Here is a 22,534-nt window from a genome sequence, read left to right as displayed (position 1 = left end):
CCAGTGTCCTAAAAAATGCAGTTGTACCCAATGTCCACTTAACCACGGACATGTGGACAAGTGGAGCAGGGCAGGGTCAGGACTATATGACTGTGACAGCCCACTGGGTAGATGTATGGACTCCCGCCGCAAGAACAGCAGCGGCGGCACCAGTAGCAGCATCTCGCAAACGCCAACTCTTTCCTAGGCAGGCTACGCTTTGTATCACCGGTTTCCAGAATACGCACACAGCTGAAAACCTCTTACGGCAACTGAGGAAGATCATCGCGGAATGGCTTACCCCAATTGGACTCTCCTGTGGATTTGTGGCATCGGACAACGCCAGCAATATTGTGTGTGCATTAAATATGGGCAAATTCCAGCACGTCCCATGTTTTGCACATACCTTGAATTTGGTGGTGCAGAATTTTTTAAAAAACGACAGGGGCGTGCAAGAGATGCTGTCGGTGGCCAGAAGAATTGCGGGACACTTTCGGCGTACAGGCACCACGTACAGAAGACTGGAGCACCACCAAAAACGCCTGAACCTGCCCTGCCATCATCTGAAGCAAGAAGTGGTAACGAGGTGGAATTCAACCCTATATATGCTTCAGAGGTTGGAGGAGCAGCAAAAGGCCATTCAAGCCTATACAATTGAGCACGATATAGGAGGTGGAATGTACCTGTCTCAAGCGCAGTGGAGAATGATTTCAACGTTGTGCAAGGTTCTGCAACCTTTTGAACTTGCCACACGTGAAGTCAGTTCAGACACTGCCAGCCTGAGTCAGGTCATTCCCCTCATCAGGCTTTTGCAGAAGAAGCTGGAGGCATTGAAGGAGGAGCTAAAAGGGAGCGATTCCGCTAGGCATGTGGGACTTGTGGATGGAGCCCTTAATTCGCTTAACAAGGATTCACGGGTGGTCAATCTGTTGAAATCTGAGCACTACATTTTGGCCACCGTGCTCGATCCTAGATTTAAAACCTACCTTGGATCTCTCTTTCCGGCAGACACAAGTCTGCTGGGGTTCAAAGACCTGCTGGTGACAAAATTGTCAAGTCAAGCGGAACGCGACCTGTCAACATCTCCTCCTTCACATTCTCCCGCAACTGGGGATGCGAGGAAAAGGCTCAGAATTCCGAGCCCACCCGCTGGCGGTGATGCAGGGCAGTCTGGAGCGCCTGCTGATGCTGACATCTGGTCCGGACTGAAGGACCTGACAACGATTACGGACATGTCGTCTACTGTCACTGCATATGATTCTCTCACCATTGAAAGAATGGTGGAGGATTATATGAGTGACCACATCCAAGTAGGCACGTCAGACAGTCCGTACTTATACTGGCAGGAAAAAGAGGCAATTTGGAGGCCCTTGCACAAACTGGCTTTATTCTACCTAAGTTGCCCTCCCACAAGTGTGTACTCCGAAAGAGTGTTTAGTGCCGCCGCTCACCTTGTCAGCAATCGGCGTACGAGGTTACTTCCAGAAAATGTGGAGAAGATGATGTTCATTAAAACGAATTATAATCAATTCCTCCGTGGAGACATTGACCAGCAGCAATTGCCTCCACAAAGTACACAGGGAGCTGAGATGGTGGATTCCAGTGGGGACGAATTGATAATCTGTGAGGAGCGGGATGTACACGGTGATATATCGGAGGATGATGATGAGGTGGACATCTTGCCTCTGTAGAGCCAGTTTGTGCAAGGAGAGATTAATTGCTTCTTTTTCGGTGGGGGTCCAAACCAACCCGTCATTTCAGTCACAGTCGTGTGGCAGACCCTGTCACTGAAATGATGGGTTGGTTAAAGTGTGCATGTCCTGTTTATACAACATAAGGGTGGGTGGGAGGGCCCAAGGACAATTCCATCTTGCACCTCTTTTTTCTTTCATTTTTATTTGCGTCATGTGCTGTTTGGGGAGTGTTTTTTGGAAGGGCCATCCTGCGTGACACTGCAGTGCCACTCCTAGATGGGCCAGGTGTTTGTGTCGGCCACTAGGGTCGCTTAGCTTACTCACACAGCTACCTCATTGCGCCTCTTTTTTTCTTCTTTGCGTCATGTGCTGTTTGGGGAGTGTTTTTTGGAAGGGCCATCCTGCGTGACACTGCAGTGCAACTCCTAGATGGGCCAGGTGTTTGTGTCGGCCACTAGGGTCGCTTAGCTTAGTCATCCAGCGACCTCGGTGCAAATTTTAGGACTAAAAATAATATTGTGAGGTGTGAGGTATTCAGAATAGACTGAAAATGAGTGGAAATTATGGTTTTTGAGGTTAATAATACTTTGGGATCAAAATGACCCCCAAATTCTATGATTTAAGCTGTTTTTTAGTGTTTTTTGAAAAAAACACCCGAATCCAAAACACACCCGAATCCGACAAAAAAAATTCGGTGAGGTTTTGCCAAAACGCGGTCGAACCCAAAACACGGCCGCGGAACCGAACCCAAAACCAAAACACAAAACCCGAAAAATTTCAAGTGCACATCTCTACATTGCAGGCGCTTGCCAGCAGCAAAGGGTGGATTAGCATTATTATATTGTGTTGAGCTATCTTGTGCTGCTGAACCGCGCCTGTACTGCATTGGTTAGGGATGCTGGCGTGAACCGCAAGGACAAAAAGGAAAAAAAGCCATTTAAAAGTTTTTTCTTTTTTTTCTTTTGCACATGTAACCTTGCGTAAAGGCACACACAGCGTACCCATACTTTGCATCCATCCCACATATTGTTGCCATAGGTTATAACGGTCATTTATAGGTTTGTGTGAAACCAGATACATCTGTGTTGCTATATACATTTGAAGTAACTGTGTTAATGATATAGTTGTAAGAACACAAAACGCAGCTCTGGCCTAGTCTTTTAGGTTAAACAGAGCAATTGTGGGGTGTGTTCGTGAGCGACAATAGTTTATATCGCTCACATTTATACTGTGTGATTTGTTTTAGTGCGGGCGCACTTTTGTACACGTGGCCCGGACAAAGTACGTGAGCGCGCACAAGCGTGAAAAGGCACGTGCGGTTGCGTAATTACGCAAGTTGCGTAAGATCGCTAACGTCAAGGACAAACCACACAATAGTTCAATTTAAAGCGGAGTAGTAGATGTTTATCTACAAATAGCACATAACTATCTGGTTTCAAACGCAGATTATAATAACATTGATAAAGTGTGTTACCTCTGGAAAAAGCTATCAGTTAACAGGAAAGGATATTTTTCTGATCAGAAAACTATAGAGTGTTAGTGTGGACTGAAAAAGGTGTGAATGTATTGAACCCCGCTTGGTGAACTTGGTGAACTCGGTGAAACTCGGTGAACTTGGTGAGCACGGTCTAGGTGAACACGTGCAACGGAGTGTGATAAAGCTTTGTGAAGTTGTTGTTTTAAAGGTTTTTTTTCTTGGTATTACACTCCGGCTGTTTTGGAGCACAGTGTGAAGACTCCAGTGATCCTACAACTTATAGATAGCAAGTGTCTATAAGCAGTACGATTGGACCGCATGGTTGTGTGAGCAATACGTGGCGCAACGTTATACTAAGTTTTGCATATTTGTGCGTAAATCTCGTCATCATACGCGTTGTGTAAAGCACATGCAAGTGTGATTTGTGTAAAAATTGTCTTTTAGGCAGATATTCACTGGGTACGGTAAGTTACTCCTAAAGGCCCAGGGGATATAGGCCGAAGTAGGGCCTGCACTGGCTACGCGTGTCTGCTAAATAGGGCGGATCCGTGGTACTCGGAGCAGAAGAAGTTAGTGGAAGAACTTTGAGGACTTCCACCGTTAGACTACTGTGTTTGGAGCATTTTAGGAAGTTTTCCCGTGTTAAAAGGGTCCACAATGGGAGCCAAGTGCACAACACAGGGACGTTCCTCAGTCAGGGTTCAGACAGCAGAATTGAGACCCAGGGGGTCAGCTCGGTTGGTAATGTGGGGGAAGTATGGTCCCCACACTGAGACCTTTTGTGATGAATGGACACGAATGACTGTGGGGGACAAAGCATCATTTCCTAGGATAGGTAGTTTTGATCCAGAGGTACTACACAATGTAAGGATTAGAGTATGCCTGCTCAAATCCAGAAAGCAAAGGTTAAGGCATACAGATTGTTTAAACTTGTGGCAACAAGAGGGGGATGTGCAAAGGGAGCTTGCTCGCACAGCAAGTTCCAAACCAGGCAGAAGCGTGAATGCGACAGCACCACCACCACCATATGTTGATGGAGAGAAGAGTGTCACCACCAATGATACAAAGGTAGAGGTCAGGGAAATGCTCAGCGAATGTATTAAAACTAACGCTTGTACCTTGTACCCTGTTTTACCATCTCCCCAAGATTACAGCAACGTAGAGGATGAGCCTAGCATGATCTCAGCCCTTGCCCTGGCTGCCACCATAGACGACACAAGGGTGGGCACTGCCCAACCACCAAGGGCAGTGGCCGCATCAGCCAGTGAGGGGGCAGATGAGATCGTGGCAACTGGTAAGTACGGTACCGTCCATTATGCAGAAACAGTGACTCCCTGTATTGTAGAGACAAACAAGAAAGATGTGGTTGAGTTGCATCTAGTTAGGGTGATTGCAGTCCCTAACGGGAGAACTGACACTCAGGGGGTGACCCCAATCAGGAACATTGCAATGTACTGTCCCTGGTCCCATATGGAGCTGAGGTCAATTATGGCAGAATTCCCTGACCCCAGAAAGGATTTAGTCGGATGCCAGAAATATATAAAAGATTTAGGACTTTCCCAAGAACCCACAAACAAAGATTGGCGGATGGTGTTGCGAGCGAGTCTCCCCTCTAACATTGACATCCCAAAATTTATTACAGACTGCAACCTAGATGCAGAAGTGCCACTCACTGATGCTTACAATCAGGAGAATGTCAGGCAAATCAATATACAACTAGGTTTGTATTTCCCAGCCGTAGTTAGATGGAATAAGATTTTTTCCATAAGACAGAAAGAGAATGAACTGGCATCCGAATATTTCCACAGAGCTTTGATGGAAATGGCTAAATTCACTGGGATTGAGGATATTAGAGACAATGTCAACCACAGGGAAGTAGCTGTCTCTGTATTGATGGAGGGATTGAAGGAGGCACTGAAAACCAGGGTGCAAACTTCTCTGCCAAACTGGAGGGGTATTACGGTGACTGCACTTAGGGAATCAGCACTGGAGCATGACCGTAATATCCAGAAAACCAGGGAGGCACAGGGGGAGCGGTTGATGGTGATGAGCATCCAAGCACTGGAAGGAGCACCAACTCGACCAAAACCCCAGGCCCCTGACACATGGAAAAAGCCAAGAGTTTGTTATCTGTGTAAAAGGGAAGGGCATAATGCCAGCAATTGTAACAGCACACAAAAATTCAGACCCCCTAGACAAGAACACGAGCAAAGTAATTATACACATAGAGGAGATCAGGGATCATACAGGAGAGAGTACGAGCCGCATAGAGGGGAAATAAGGAGGTACCCACCACGGGAGGACTGGCGAGCCCCCAAAGACTTACCGTTATCCCCCTCACATATCATAGCTGCCAACGCCCAAAGGGTGGGTCCACGGCCCCAATAGAGGTTAGGCCACACCTGTAGTCTGCAGCCTGTGAAGCTGATCGCTGGCCCTGGGAATGAACCTGAGGTCTTGGTCAAAGTAGCAGGAACACTACAACCATTTCTTGTAGATACAGGGGCGGCCAGATCTGTACTCAAAGCTCCAACCAATTTACTGACCACGGGCAAAACCATTTCGGCTATGGGAGTAACAGGAACGGTGCAACACTACCCTTTGAGTAGACCGGCAGAGATTACGATAGGGCCCCTGCAGACCAAACACTCTTTTCTGCTGGCTGCATCGGCTCCGACTAATCTGCTCGGCAGAGATTTATTGTGTAAAATGCGGGGTGTCATATATTGTACTCCTGAGGGTGTCTTCTTGGATATACCCGAGAATCACGTTCAAGAAGTGCAAGATATATTAGACACCCCTCAAAGGCTAATGTCGCACTCTGCTGTTATAGACAAGTGTCCATCAAAGGTAGAGGAAATGATCTCACAAATACCGGGTTCCCTTTGGCCCAAAGATGAACAAGACACTGGATTGATGGCGAATGTAGCCCCAGTAGTAGTACAAGTAAAAGATGGTAGGATAGCTCCAAAAATCCCTCAGTATCCTCTGAAGCCAGAGGTGAAATTAGGAGTGTACTCCGTCATAGAGCGCTTGCTACAACAGGGCATCCTAGTCAGGACGTCCAGCACTGCCAATAGTCCCATCTTCCCTGTGAAAAAGAGTGGGGGGAGGGGTTACCGGCTAGTGCAAGATTTAAGAGGGGTGAACAAAATAGTTGAGAGTCAATTCCCCGTAGTGCCCAATCCAGCTGTCATCTTGATGCAGATCCCCGCAACCTCTTCATACTTCACTGTCATTGATCTCTGTTCTGCCTTCTTTTCGGTCCCTCTCCACCCCGACAGTCAGTATCTTTTCACCTTCTCTTACAGGGGAGTACAGTACACCTGGACTCGTCTACCCCAAGGCTTCATTGACAGCCCAAGTATCTTCTCCCAAGCACTGCATGACTGTTTGCAATCCTTTCAACCTGAAAATGGCTCAGTGCTAATACAGTATGTTGATGACTTATTGTTGTGCTCTGACTCATTTGAAACGTCCTTGGCAGATACGAAGCAGCTGCTGCTTCACCTCTCCCAGACAGGACACAAGGTTTCAAAGGATAAATTACAGTTGTGCAGTAAAATGGTGAGGTATTTGGGGCATTGCTTGACACAAGGACAACGACACCTCACTGCTGATAGGATAGAAGCGATTCGCAACATGACTCTGCCACAAACCCAGCAACAGATCCGCACTTTCCTAGGAATGTGTGGGTACTGCCGAAACTGGATCCCAGGGTTCTCCATATTGGCTTTACCTTTGCAAGAGATGGTCTCTTCAAACAAACCAGATCGGATTTCGCACACAGATGAGTCCAAACCGGCATTTGAGAGACTCAAACAGTGCCTATCACAGGCACCTGCATTAGGTATGCCAGATTATGGGAAACCCTTTGAATTGTACTGTACAGAGAGTGCTGGGTGTGCGGCAGGTGTTTTAACACAGAAACATGGTGATGCCAGCAGACCAGTAGCATACTACAGTGCACAGTTGGACACTGTAGCACGGTCTCTCCCCACATGCTTGCGAAGTGTTGCAGCGATAGCTTTGCTAGTGAGTAAGAGCGAAGACGTAGTGTTAGGACACAACCTGACCGTCCATACACCTCATGCAGTATCAGCCTTACTGAACTCTGCCCAAACCAGACATGTCTCATCTGCGCGGTTTACAAGGTGGGAATTATCACTAATTGCCCCTGTAAACATTACCATAAAGAGATGCAGCTCACTAAATCCTGCAACTTATCTGCCAAGTGTGCCTGGACAGGCACAAAGGGTGGAGGATGAGAATGATGGTGAAGGAGGATTGAGTGCAGACACTGATACGCATGATTGTATGGAATATCTGAACCAGACTTTCACTGCGAGACCTGACATTAGTGACAACCCACTGGAAAATGTAGATTTTACTTTTTACACTGACGGTAGTTGCCACAGACAGACGGACTCGGGAGACCTGTGTACTGGATACGCAGTCGTAGATGACAGAGGTATCATAGAAGCTGAGCCCCTGGGCCCACCGCACTCAGCACAAGTTGCTGAGCTGGTCGCCCTAACCAGAGCGTGTGAATTGGCCAAGGGTAAGTCAGCTAATATATACACAGATTCTAGGTATGCCTTTGGAGTGGTACATGATTTCGGGGCCCTATGGTGCCTCAGAAATTTCATGACAGCAGCTGGCACACCCGTGGCGCATGCGACCCACATCAAAAGATTGCTATCAGTAATACAAGACCCCGACAGAGTGGCTGTTATCAAGTGCAAAGCCAACACTTACAGTCAAGACCCAGTGTCACTTGGTAACAGCCGGGCAGACGAAGCTGCCAAGGCAGCAGCAAGTTCAGCCACACTAACCAACATCACACCACTGATGACATTTAACACAATAAGCACACAACAACTCATTGAAATGCAAGATTTGTGTTCCCTGCAGGAGAAGTCCGTCTGAGTCTTCGGGCCTCTGGACAGATGGGCACGGTAAGCCAGTGGCCCCCAGAGCATATCTTCCAAGCTTAGCTGAGGCGGCACACGGTCTGACTCATCTGGGTAAAGAGGGCATGTGTAAGCTGGTGAGAGCCTACTGGTGTGCGCCAGGATTCGCTTCTCATGCGGGTAAGAGAGCAATGACATGTCTTACTTGCTTGAGGAAGAATGTTGGAAAGTCAATACCAACAGAACCATCCCATATCCCTCCGACAGAAGGCCCTTTTCAGGTAATACAAATTGACTTCATACAGTTACCACCCTGTAGGAATTTAAAATATGTGTTAGTCTGTATTGATGTGTTTTCCAATTGGGTAGAAGCGTTCCCTGCTGCCACAAATACTGCTACGTTCACTGCAAAGAAAATTGTGCAGGAATTTGTGTGTAGATATGGTATCCCTAGAATAATTGAAAGCGATAGGGGTACCCATTTTACAGGTGAAGTCTTTCAGGTCATGTGCAAACTGATGGGTATTAATAGCAAGCTACATACTCCGTACCGGCCACAGGCGAGCGCAAAGGTGGAGAGAATGAATAGCACTATTAAGAACAAGCTTAGCAAAGTGATGGTTGAAACTGGATTGTTGTGGCCAGAGGCATTGCCACTAGTGTTGTACAGCATCAGAACCACTCGCAGGTCACCACTTAACCTATCACCCTTTGAAGTTCTTTTTGGGCGACAACCTCACGTAATGATTGACCCCCAGGATGGATTTGAAATATAATAATGAAGTGACTGTGCAATATTTGGTTAGGATGAGCCAGCAGCTCAGAAATCAACAAAGAAATCTAAAGCTGGTGATTCCTGACCTACCAAACAGTAATTGTCATGACATTGAACCTGGGGACTTTGTGATGATTCGAAATTTTCTACGCTCAGGTTGCCTCATTGACAGGTGGGAAGGACCGTACCAAGTTTTATTGACCAGTACAACAGCACTAAAGGTCGGCGAAAGAGAGACTTGGGTCCACTCGTCCCATTGCAAGAAAGTTGCAGACCTGGAGACAGCTCGTGATAAGGAGAAAGGTGGAGAACCTTGTATCGCTGGAGCAGCTATTCCGGGAGAACTAAAAAGGCAATACTGTTGAGCGGCACCCGAGCGTAGGGAGTGGAAAGAGCAAAGACGGTTGGTGCAGCCAGAGACGGTTAACAAAGATCAAGGAAGGTTGTTGCACCAGTTTTTCTTTTTTCACCTCCCCACTACTTTCGCTTTGTTTTTTTGTTTTTCCCCCTCATCTTCCTATTTTTGTCCCTAACGAAATGGATCCATCCCAAGAGACTGTATTCCGTCTTTTTCTGGTGGTTTTGTTTTTGTGCAGGACAATTTGTTTTTGTGAGGGCCCCCGAGACGTCGAGCAAGGATCTGGAGTGAATTCTGATGGAGAGTACGGGTTGGTAGGACCCCAGGATCAGCGTATCACTTTTGCCAAGGCTAGCATCAGAAAAAGGAAATCCACAAACCGGAACCCAACTCATCAATCACCAAAAATGTCATTTCATTTTTGTATGTACCGTTACATGTCTTCTGTTCATCTCTGTAGGGCTAGGTTAGTGAAACACACATAGTCATTAGATAATAGGGACACATAATTGCTCACACATATGGATCCCCACGATGTATCATCAGATAAATGTGCTCCCCATTTATCATATAGCTCGGTGGAGTTTGTTGGACCATGTACAGACCCTTAATACGGGATGAGAAGGAATATAATGAATACTTTGCAAAGCCTAGAAGCTAGTGATGCACGATGATACATCCCCCTCAGGCAGTTACTCATACATACACGTTTTTCCTATCACACTAGGCCATCCATTTCTCACCTATGACCTTTTCTCCCTCTTCCAAGGTACATACTCGCCCATTGTAATGTATAGCATGTAAATATTTTTTTCTGTTATTAATATTAGTGGCAGTTATTGTTGACTGCCAAAGGGTGGACTGTCGAAGTCGGAAAATATTGCAATACACACACCACATGCAAACACCACACAGATGGCATCCATATACGTACTTAGTCTGGCGTGCGTACAGCATACTCGCAAATTGCGTACAATCGCCTCCCACGGGAGTGCGCGTACGGGCGTGGTATGAGCAATTACAGAAAGATTCTTACTATTAATACAGATACATGCCACAGTGCCCAGCCTGTGTCGAGTCACTGTTCACACACACACTAATCTTACCAAACATGCACATCCTTCCAACACAATGTCTTGTTTACTCCAATGTTTGAACAGACCCCCTGGTCTTTGAAGAAAGACAAACACAAACCGAACAAGTCATCGTTTGGTGGGAGCCAGAACAATGGGAGACAAATATCCCAATAGATACACATAAGCCTGCGTTTTCAAATTATTAACTACAGGCAGCCTGCAGTCTAGAAAACCTTTGATGTAATAGCAGGGAAACACTTATGAATATATATGTGTATCTTGAGAATGGTTGGTCATTTCATGTGTAGGATCATGTTGCTTGGAGATAGCATGACAGGGTAACCTAATGAACATGGAAATATCTGTCACACATTGCATGTTTCCCAAACTTGGTGCACACATTGCACATAGTCTCCCTTTTCCCCTCATGCAACTTTTACTTATTTGCAAGGCACAACAAGGGAATTATACACCTTTACAGTATGCGAGGGGACAGTAACTGATCAGAGCATCATGCATGGTATCTATGTGTTCGGATAATTAGGAGTAATAATCCGGTGTTGGTTTGGAGAAGATCGCATGTCGTTGCGAATAGTTATTCGCAAAGGCAGATTAAAGGTATATTTGTGTTTATTATGTACTTGGTATGCGACTGGAATCCAGAGCTACACACCCCTGGATCAAGGCATCGCCCATCTCTTCAAACCGACCAATGACCTCTCCTGTACTGTAAACGACCATCCCTCCAACCAATCAGTGGAGAGCATACAACCCCATTGTATTGTATTTTGGGCAAGGGTATATAAACCTTGCACCTGGGCCGGTCACTCTCTCTCTGCTTTTTAAAAGACTCATAGATCGTCTCGCCAGACAGCTGGGGACCGGATCCGGGTAGCGCAAGCGACAAAGCGTACGTATCATTGGGTGTGACTCTCTCTCTGTGATTGAATTGTATTGTGTTGTACCATTTATATTTTAACTTATTGTAGCCCCCTTTTACAAATATATTATTACTTGTTGCTGCTTTGGACCACAACATACAATCAAATACTGGTGTCGCATTCAGTTTCTGTTGAGCGTTTGTATAGTGTAATTGCCACACCTAGAGCTGCCTCGTGCTCTCAGTGTGTCGGTCTGTGTGTATGCACTGACTGTAAGCTGCACGGCTATTCCGGCGTATGTACGCAAAGTGCGTGCACAGTACGGGACTGTGTACGCTAACTGGGGACAGAGTACGTAGGTAAAGGATTTATTACAGCGGCCGCAGTGGCTTCAGTTACAGTGTGCAATAGGGGTTAGTGGCTGCTTTCCAAGAAGTCTATCGAACTTCTCAGGTCACTGAGGTCACTACTGAGCAAGTACAGGGGCCAATTTCTCTGGACTGTGTGAGACTATGTGAGTGTGATATGATTGGAGACAGAAGTCTCCTGCTTAGCTCCAGAGACCTGAGATTACCTACAGCTGATGAGCTGTGTGACACCCTGCTCCACTTAATGAGAGCCAGTGTGTAACAGTGAGTATGGCTGTACCTGCTATCCTTTAATAAAGCAACACCACTAGTTAAGTATCTAGACCATTCACAGTTTGAGTCATCTGCTGGTATGCGTCTATATAACTCTGAACTATCAACACCTGCACACACATCATTTCCAACATAACTGTTATAGTGGAAACTAGCCCAGACTGCCTGGTACTGAGGCTGGATACACTCAGTTTTGATCTGCAGCAGAATTTAAGTCCTTGGACGGGCAAAACAGCCCCTAAAAAGGTCTCTTCCAACTTATTATTCTTGATCTGTAAAATTAAGGGGGTGATTCAGATTGGAATGCTGCAGTGGCAGCGGTTGCAGTCTGGTGTCTGGTGAAGCCGCACTGCGCGTGTGCACACAGTAAGGTGCAACGACATCTCACTGGTGCGATCACTCCAGTGAGGCGGTCGTGGAATGGTCGGGGGTGTTCCGGTGGCGTTGTGGGGGGCGTTTCGGCGGCACTGGGGGGGCATGGTCTGGACAGCGCAGGCGCGTCGGGACCATTTGCGGAGTGGGCCGTGGCGGCAGTGTGACCAAAAACAATGCATGTAGCTGCCTCCCTTAGCAGCTAGGCTACTCGTCAGGTGCAAAAGCATCGCCGCTGGGGGGAGGGTTAGAGCCTGGCATGCGTCCCCCGTGCATATCAGAGATTTTGATCATAGATGTGCATTTTTTCACACATCAGCTCTGAATTGGGCCCTAAATCTGCACTTTTGCACCTACTCCCTACTTTGATAGAAACATAACTCTCCCTTACTCCTTCCCTTGTCCATACAACCTCTGCACCTGTGCACCTGTAGCCATCTTGTTCCACAAAACTACATGTCTCAATGAAAAGTAAAGTGCATTTGCCCAAATAAATTCACATAATGGGTCCAAAACAGAGAAGCAGTTTTGCGTTTTGTAAATTACGTCCGTTTTTCTTATACTCCATTATTCTCACCTTTTTTGTAATACTCCTCTCCATAAATTTGTTTGACTTCTTCTGTAAGCCTCTCCCAGTTCCTCTTCATATCCCCCTGTAACAATTCTCCAGTTGCTATTTGTGTGCTAAAATACCCAGGCTCTAGAATGCATACCTTCACATTAAATGGTCGCATCTCCTGCCTGAAAATACACACATATCACTGATAAAAGGTACAGTTAAAATTAGGATTCATGCATATAAACATTAGAGACTAAAGATTAACATGAAAAATGAAGCCAAATATGTATATACAAATAAGCATATCTGCAATTCATTATTATTTTCATTAAACAAAATATGTACCGAGAAATATTTAATAAAACAAATTGACATCTTTAATTTCCCATTGATGGGGTCGGTGTGGAGTTGAATGCACCTGTTTCACTGCGCGTGCTATAGAGCCAAGTGCACACAAAGACCATCAGAATCAGAATCAGCTTTATTGGCCAGGTGTATTCACGTACACTAGGAATTCTTTGCGGTACAATGCATCGCCAAGCAGCAACATGAAGGTGGAATACATAGCATAAGAACGGGGAAAAACGTAGCATACATTACAAACATTACACGTATGAGTTGATACTGCACATTGCAACTGTACAATAGACTCGACATATTAGACATGTAAGACTAAAAACGAAGGCTGCTTGGCAGAGCAGCACCGAGGCAGCCATCCGCAGCGCCAACTAGAACTCAAACAATGCATACAGAAGATTTAAGTATTACATCAAAAGATAAACCACATAGACAATAAAAAAAAAAAGAGCACACAGAAATAATAATGCATGATTGGTGTAGGCATTTTGGGTAATAACCTCCAGCTTAGGGGGTCATTCCGAGTTGATCGCTCGCTAGCAACTTTTTGCAGCGCTGCGATCAGGTCAAAACTCGTCAAAACTGCGCATGTGTATGCACCGCAATGCGCAGGCGTGTCTTATGGGTACAAAGCGGATTGTTGCTGAGCGATGGATTTAACGAAGAATCCATTGCACAGCCGATCGCAAGGAGATTGACAGGAAGAAGGCGTTTGTGGGTGTCAACTGACCGTTTTCAGGGAGTAGTTGGAAAAACGCAGGCGTGTCCAAGAGTTTACATGGCGGGTGTCTGACGTCAATTCGGGGCAAGAACAGGCTGAAGTGATTGCAAGGGCTGAGTAAGTTCAGACCTACTCAGAAACTGCGCAAACTGTTTTTGTAGTGCTCGGATGCAAAAGCGTTCGCACACTTGCAAAGCTAAACTACACTCCCCTGTGGGCGGCGACTATGCGTTTGTACGGCTGCAAAAAGTTGCTAGCGAGCGATCAACTCGGAATGACCCCCTCAGAGAGAGCAGCAGAGACAGAGAGTAAGAGAGCAGCAGAGAGACACAGAAAGAGCAGCAGAGAGAGAGACAGACATACAGACAGCAAAAGAGCAGCAGAGAGAGATAGACACACAGAAAGAGAACAGTAGAGACAGCAACAGAGCAGCAAAGAGAGGCCCATAGCAAGAGAGTAGTAACTATCTGGTTGCTAGGGACTCCAGCATATAACACTCTCTGTTGCTAGCGACCCCTGCATATAATATTTTCTGGTTGCAACTTGCTAGTGACACCAGCATATCAGACTTGCCTACTCTCCCGGAATGGCCGGGAGGCTCCCGAAAATCGGGTGACCCTCCCGGCCCCCCGGAAGAGCAGGCAAGTCTCCCGATTACAGGGGTCCCCCCCTGCCCGGCCGCCCACTTAGCGAGTAAAGTGGGCGGTCCGGACAGGCGATGACGCGATTCTTGTTGAATCGCGTCATCATAGCCACGCCCCCTGCTGTATAATGCCGGTAATAGCGGCATTACACAGCGGGGGCGGGGCTTACACGGGACGATCCCGTAGTCACGCCCCTGGCCCGCCTCCGACACGCCCCCGGCCCGCCTCCGCCACACCTCCGGTCCGCCCCCCTCTGCACTCACATCGCAGCCCGCCCCCCTGCCGAACCGACCTAGCTGCTCTCTCCCGGAGAGAGCAGCCAAAAAGTCGGTAAGTATGCAGCATATATCACTCCATATTTACTAGGGACACCAGTACATATTACTCTGTGGTTGCTAAGGACACCAACACAGAATGTAAGCTCTCACGAGTAGGGCCCTCTTTCCTCATGTGCTTATCCTTTTTCTTACTTTAATATAGAGATGAGCGGGTTCGGTTTCTCTGAAACCGAACCCGCACGAACTTCATGTTTTTTTCACGGGTCCGAGCAGACTCGGATCCTCCCGCCTTGCTCGGTTAACCCGAGCGCGCCCGAACGTCATCATGACGCTGTCGGATTCTCGCGAGACTCGGATTCTATATAAGGAGCCGCGCGTCGCCGCCATTTTCACACGTGCATTGAGATTGATAGGGAGAGGACGTGGCTGGCGTCCTCTCCATTAGAAATTAGATTAGAAGAGAGAGAGAGATTGTGCAGAGTCAGACAGAGTTTACCACAGTGACCAGTGCAGTTGTTGTTAGTTAACTTTTATTTATTTTAATATAATATATCCGTTCTCTGCTATATCCGTTCTCTGCCTGAAAAAAAACGATACACAGCAGCAGCCAGTCACACAGTGTGACTCAGTCTGTGTGCACTCAGCTCAGCCCAGTGTGCTGCACATCAATGTATAAAAGGCAAAGCTTATAATAATTGTGGGGGAGACTGGGGAGCACTGCAGGTTGTTATAGCAGGAGCCCCCAGGAGTACATAATATTATATTAATTTAAAATTAAACAGTGCACACTTTTGCTGCAGGAGTGCCACTGCCAGTGTGACTAGTGGTGACCAGTGCCTGACCACCAGTATAGTAGTATATTGTTGTATGTATTGTATACTATCTCTTTATCAACCAGTCTATATTAGCAGCAGACACAGTACAGTGCGGTAGTTCACGGCTGTGGCTACCTCTGTGTCGGCAGTCGGAACTCGGCAGGCAGTCCGTCCATCCATAATTGTATTACAATATATACCACCTAACCGTGGTATTTTTTTTTCTTTCTTTATACCGTCGTCATAGTGTCATACTAGTTGTTACGAGTATACTACTATCTCTTTATCAACCAGTGTACAGTGCGGTAGTTCACGGCTGTGGCTACCTCTGTGTCGGCAGTCGGCAGGCAGTCCGTCCATCCATAATTGTATTATTATTATAATATATACCACCTAACCGTGGTTTTTTTTTCATTCTTTATACCGTCATAGTGTCATACTAGTTGTTACGAGTATACTACTATCTCTTTATCAACCAGTGTACAGTGCGGTAGTTCACGGCTGTGGCTACCTCTGTGTCGGCAGTCGGCAGGCAGTCCGTCCATCCATAATTGTATTATTATTATAATATATACCACCTAACCGTGGTTTTTTTTTCATTCTTTATACCGTCGTCATAGTGTCATACTAGTTGTTACGAGTATACTACTATCTCTTTATCAACCAGTGTACAGTGCGGTAGTTCACGGCTGTGGCTACCTCTGTGTCGGCAGTCGGCAGGCAGTCCGTCCATCCATAATTGTATTATTATTATAATATATACCACCTAACCGTGGTTTTTTTTTCATTCTTTATACCGTCGTCATAGTGTCATACTAGTTGTTACGAGTATACTACTATCTCTTTATCAACCAGTGTACAGTGCGGTAGTTCACGGCTGTGGCTACCTCTGTGTCGGCAGTCGGCAGGCAGTCCGTCCATCCATAATTGTATTATTATTATTATAATATATACCACCTAACTGTGGTATTTTTTTTTCTTTCTTTATACCGTCGTCATAGTGTCATACTAGTTGTTACGAGTATACTACTATCTCTTTATCAACCAGTGTACAGTGCGGTAGTTCACGGCTGTGGCTACCTCTGTGTCGGCAGTCGGCAGGCAGTCCGTCCATCCATAATTGTATTATTATTATAATATATACCACCTAACCGTGGTTTTTTTTTCATTCTTTATACCGTCGTCATAGTGTCATACTAGTTGTTACGAGTATACTACTATCTCTTTATCAACCAGTGTACAGTGCGGTAGTTCACGGCTGTGGCTACCTCTGTGTCGGCAGTCGGCAGGCAGTCCGTCCATCCATAATTGTATTATTATTATAATATATACCACCTAACCGTGGTTTTTTTTTCATTCTTTATACCGTCGTCATAGTGTCATACTAGTTGTTACGAGTATACTACTATCTCTTTATCAACCAGTGTACAGTGCGGTAGTTCACGGCTGTGGCTACCTCTGTGTCGGCAGTCGGCAGGCAGTCCGTCCATCCATAATTGTATTATTATTATAATATATACCACCTAACCGTGGTTTTTTTTTCATTCTTTATACCGTCGTCATAGTGTCATACTAGTTGTTACGAGTATACTACTATCTCTTTATCAACCAGTGTACAGTGCGGTAGTTCACGGCTGTGGCTACCTCTGTGTCGGCAGTCGGCAGGCAGTCCGTCCATCCATAATTGTATTATTATTATAATATATACCACCTAACCGTGGTTTTTTTATACCACCTAACCGTGGCAGTCCGTCCATAATTGTATACTAGTATCCAATCCATCCATCTCCATTGTTTACCTGAGGTGCCTTTTAGTTCTGCCTATAAAATATGGAGAACAAAAAGTTGAGGTTCCAAAATTAGGGAAAGATCAAGATCCACTTCCACCTCGTGCTGAAGCTGCTGCCACTAGTCATGGCCGAGACGATGAAATGCCAGCAACGTCGTCTGCCAAGGCCGATGCCCAATGTCATAGTACAGAGCATGTCAAATCCAAAACACCAAATATCAGAAAAAAAAGGACTCCAAAACCTAAAATAAAATTGTCGGAGGAGAAGCGTAAACTTGCCAATATGCCATTTACCACACGGAGTGGCAAGGAACGGCTGAGGCCCTGGCCTATGTTCATGGCTAGTGGTTCAGCTTCACATGAGGATGGAAGCACTCAGCCTCTCGCTAGAAAACTGAAAAGACTCAAGCTGGCAAAAGCACCGCAAAGAACTGTGCGTTCTTTGAAATCCCAAATCCACAAGGAGAGTCCAATTGTGTCGTTTGCGATGCCTGACCTTCCCAACACTGGACGTGAAGAGCATGCGCCTTCCACTATTTGCATGCCCCCTGCAAGTGCTGGAAGGAGCACCCGCAGTCCAGTTCCTGATAGTCAGATTGAAGATGTCAGTGTTGAAGTACACCAGGATGAGGAGGATATGGGTGTTGCTGGCGCTGGGGAGGAAATTGACCAGGAGGATTCTGATGGTGAGGTGGTTTGTTTAAGTCAGGCACCCGGGGAGACACCTGTTGTCCGTGGGAGGAATATGGCCGTTGACATGCCAGGTGAAAATACCAAAAAAATCAGCTCTTCGGTGTGGAGGTATTTCACCAGAAATGCGGACAACAGGTGTCAAGCCGTGTGTTCCCTTTGTCAAGCTGTAATAAGTAGGGGTAAGGACGTTAACCACCTCGGAACATCCTCCCTTATACGTCACCTGCAGCGCATTCATAATAAGTCAGTGACAAGTTCAAAAACTTTGGGTGACAGCGGAAGCAGTCCACTGACCAGTAAATCCCTTCCTCTTGTAACCAAGCTCACGCAAACCACCCCACCAACTCCCTCAGTGTCAATTTCCTCCTTCCCCAGGAATGCCAATAGTCCTGCAGGCCATGTCACTGGCAAGTCTGACGAGTCCTCTCCTGCCTGGGATTCCTCCGATGCATCCTTGCGTGTAACGCCTACTGCTGCTGGCGCTGCTGTTGTTGCCGCTGGGAGTCGATGGTCATCCCAGAGGGGAAGTCGTAAGCCCACTTGTACTACTTCCAGTAAGCAATTGACTGCTCAACAGTCCTTTGCGAGGAAGATGAAATATCACAGCAGTCATCCTACTGCAAAGCGGATAACTGAGTCCTTGACAACTATGTTGGTGTTAGACGTGCGTCCGGTATCCGCCGTTAGTTCACAGGGAACTAGACAATTTATTGAGGCAGTGTGCCCCCGTTACCAAATACCATCTAGGTTCCACTTCTCTAGGCAGGCGATACCGAGAATGTACACGGACGTCAGAAAAAGACTCACCAGTGTCCTAAAAAATGCAGTTGTACCCAATGTCCACTTAACCACGGACATGTGGACAAGTGGAGCAGGGCAGGGTCAGGACTATATGACTGTGACAGCCCACTGGGTAGATGTATGGACTCCCGCCGCAAGAACAGCAGCGGCGGCACCAGTAGCAGCATCTCGCAAACGCCAACTCTTTCCTAGGCAGGCTACGCTTTGTATCACCGCTTTCCAGAATACGCACACAGCTGAAAACCTCTTACGGCAACTGAGGAAGATCATCGCGGAATGGCTTACCCCAATTGGACTCTCCTGTGGATTTGTGGCATCGGACAACGCCAGCAATATTGTGTGTGCATTAAATATGGGCAAATTCCAGCACGTCCCATGTTTTGCACATACCTTGAATTTGGTGGTGCAGAATTTTTAAAAAAACGACAGGGGCGTGCAAGAGATGCTGTCGGTGGCCAGAAAAATTGCGGGACACTTTCGGCGTACAGGCACCACGTACAGAAGACTGGAGCACCACCAAAAACTACTGAACCTGCCCTGCCATCATCTGAAGCAAGAAGTGGTAACGAGGTGGAATTCAACCCTCTATATGCTTCAGAGGTTGGAGGAGCAGCAAAAGGCCATTCAAGCCTATACAATTGAGCACGATATAGGAGATGGAATGCACCTGTCTCAAGTGCAGTGGAGAATGATTTCAACATTGTGCAAGGTTCTGATGCCCTTTGAACTTGCCACACGTGAAGTCAGTTCAGACACTGCCAGCCTGAGTCAGGTCATTCCCCTCATCAGGCTTTTGCAGAAGAAGCTGGAGGCATTGAAGAAGGAGCTAACACGGAGCGATTCCGCTAGGCATGTGGGACTTGTGGATGCAGCCCTTAATTCGCTTAACAAGGATTCACGGGTGGTCAATCTGTTGAAATCAGAGCACTACATTTTGGCCACCGTGCTCGATCCTAGATTTAAAGCCTACCTTGGATCTCTCTTTCCGGCAGACACAGGTCTGCTGGGGTTGAAAGACCTGCTGGTGACAAAATTGTCAAGTCAAGCGGAACGCGACCTGTCAACATCTCCTCCTTCACATTCTCCCGCAACTGGGGGTGCGAGGAAAAGGCTCAGAATTCCGAGCCCACCCGCTGGCGGTGATGCAGGGCAGTCTGGAGCGACTGCTGATGCTGACATCTGGTCCGGACTGAAGGACCTGACAACGATTACGGACATGTCGTCTACTGTCACTGCATATGATTCTCTCAACATTGATAGAATGGTGGAGGATTATATGAGTGACCGCATCCAAGTAGGCACGTCACACAGTCCGTACTTATACTGGCAGGAAAAAGAGGCAATTTGGAGGCCCTTGCACAAACTGGCTTTATTCTACCTAAGTTGCCCTCCCACAAGTGTGTACTCCGAAAGAGTGTTTAGTGCCGCCGCTCACCTTGTCAGCAATCGGCGTACGAGGTTACATCCAGAAAATGTGGAGAAGATGATGTTCATTAAAATGAATTATAATCAATTCCTCCGCGGAGACATTGACCAGCAGCAATTGCCTCCACAAAGTACACAGGGAGCTGAGATGGTGGATTCCAGTGGGGACGAATTGATAATCTGTGAGGAGGGGGATGTACACGGTGATATATCGGAGGGTGAAGATGAGGTGGACATCTTGCCTCTGTAGAGCCAGTTTGTGCAAGGAGAGATTAATTGCTTCTTTTTTGGGGGGGGTCCAAACCAACCCGTCATATCAGTCACAGTCGTGTGGCAGACCCTGTCACTGAAATGATGGGTTGGTTAAAGTGTGCATGTCCTGTTTTGTTTATACAACATAAGGGTGGGTGGGAGGGCCCAAGGATAATTCCATCTTGCACCTCTTTTTTCTTTTCTTTTTCTTTGCATCATGTGCTGATTGGGGAGGGTTTTTTGGAAGGGACATCCTGCGTGACACTGCAGTGCCACTCCTAGATGGGCCCGGTGTTTGTGTCGGCCACTAGGGTCGCTAATCTTACTCACACAGCTACCTCATTGCGCCTCTTTTTTTCTTTGCGTCATGTGCTGTTTGGGGAGGGTTTTTTGGAAGGGACATCCTGCGTGACACTGCAGTGCCACTCCTAGATGTGCCCGGTGTTTGTGTCGGCCACTAGGGTCGCTAATCTTACTCACACAGTCAGCTACCTCATTGCGCCTCTTTTTTTCTTTGCGTCATGTGCTGTTTGGGGAGGGTTTTTTGGAAGGGCCATTCTGCGTGACACTGCAGTGCCACTCCTAGATGGGCCCGGTGTTTGTGTCGGCCACTAGGGTCGCTAATCTTACTCACACAGCTACCTCATTGCGCCTCTTTTTTTCTTTGCGTCATGTGCTGTTTGGGGAGGGTTTTTTGGAAGGGACATCCTGCGTGACACTGCAGTGCCACTCCTAGATGGGCCCGGTGTTTGTGTCGGCCACTAGGGTCGCTTATCTTTCTCACACAGCTACCTCATTGCGCCTCTTTTTTTCTTTGCGTCATGTGCTGTTTGGGGAGGGTTTTTTGGAAGGGACATCCTGCGTGACACTGCAGTGCCACTCCTAGATGGGCCCGGTGTTTGTGTCGGCCACTAGGGTCGCTTATCTTTCTCACACAGTCAGCTACCTCATTGCGCCTCTTTTTTTCTTTGCGTCATGTGCTGTTTGGGGAGGGTTTTTTGGAAGGGACATCCTGCGTGACACTGCAGTGCCACTCCTAGATGGGCCCGGTGTTTGTGTCGGCCACTAGGGTCGCTTATCTTTCTTACACAGTCAGCTACCTCATTGCGCCTCTTTTTTTCTTTGCGTCATGTGCTGTTTGGGGAGGGTTTTTTGGAAGGGACATCCTGCGTGACACTGCAGTGCAACTCCTAGATGGGCCCGGTGTTTGTGTCGGCCACTAGGGTCGCTTATCTTTCTCACACAGTCAGCTACCTCATTGCGCCTCTTTTTTTCTTTGCGTCATGTGCTGTTTGGGGAGGGTTTTTTGGAAGGGACATCCTGCGTGACACTGCAGTGCCACTCCTAGATGGGCCCGGTGTTTGTGTCGGCCACTAGGGTCGCTAATCTTACTCACACAGCTACCTCATTGCGCCTCTTTTTTTCTTTGCGTCATGTGCTGTTTGGGGAGGGTTTTTTGGAAGGGACATCCTGCGTGACACTGCAGTGCCACTCCTAGATGGGCCCGGTGTTTGTGTCGGCCACTAGGGTCGCTTATCTTACTCACACAGCGACCTCGGTGCAAATTTTAGGACTAAAAATAATATTGTGAGGTGTGATGTGTTCAGAATAGGCTGAAAATGAGTGTAAATTATGTTTTTTGAGGTTAATAATACTTTGGGATCAAAATTACCCCCAAATTCTATGATTTAAGCTGTTTTTTAGGGTTTTTTGAAAAAAACACCCGAATCCAAAACACACCCGAATCCGACAAAAAAAATTCGGTGAGGTTTTGCCAAAACGCGGTCGAACCCAAAACACGGCCGCGGAACCGAACCCAAAACCAAAACCCGAAAAATTTCCGGCGCTCATCTCTACTTTAATAATCTTCAACTGCACCAAATTCAGCAGTCTTCTGCCACCTGATACTTATTTCAGTGTCATCTGCTGATGTAGCTATGTTTATTTATTTACCCTGTACTAGTCCTATATTGTCGTCAACTGTAAGTTGCTGTTTTCCTGTTTTGATTATTTGTTTATGTACTCTGTAATTGG

General features: G+C 46.8%; 1 protein-coding gene across 2 annotated transcripts in view; it reads right to left on the bottom strand.

The window, feature by feature from the left end:
- Window positions 1-22,534, bottom strand: part of LOC135011696 (retinol dehydrogenase 7-like) — a 167,795-nt gene that overhangs the window by 24,799 nt on the left and 120,462 nt on the right. For both annotated transcript variants that reach the window (XM_063952482.1, XM_063952481.1), the window contains one exon: window positions 12,744-12,907. In XM_063952482.1, coding sequence (XP_063808552.1) covers window positions 12,744-12,907 — 164 coding nt within the window. The remainder of the gene's footprint in view (window positions 1-12,743; window positions 12,908-22,534) is intronic.

This window comes from Pseudophryne corroboree, chromosome 2 (genome assembly GCF_028390025.1).
Source record: "Pseudophryne corroboree isolate aPseCor3 chromosome 2, aPseCor3.hap2, whole genome shotgun sequence".
Lineage (NCBI taxonomy): Eukaryota > Metazoa > Chordata > Amphibia > Anura > Myobatrachidae > Pseudophryne > Pseudophryne corroboree.
The sequence above is the reverse complement of the archived record's forward strand: the minus strand, read 5'-3'. Positions and strand labels throughout refer to the sequence as shown.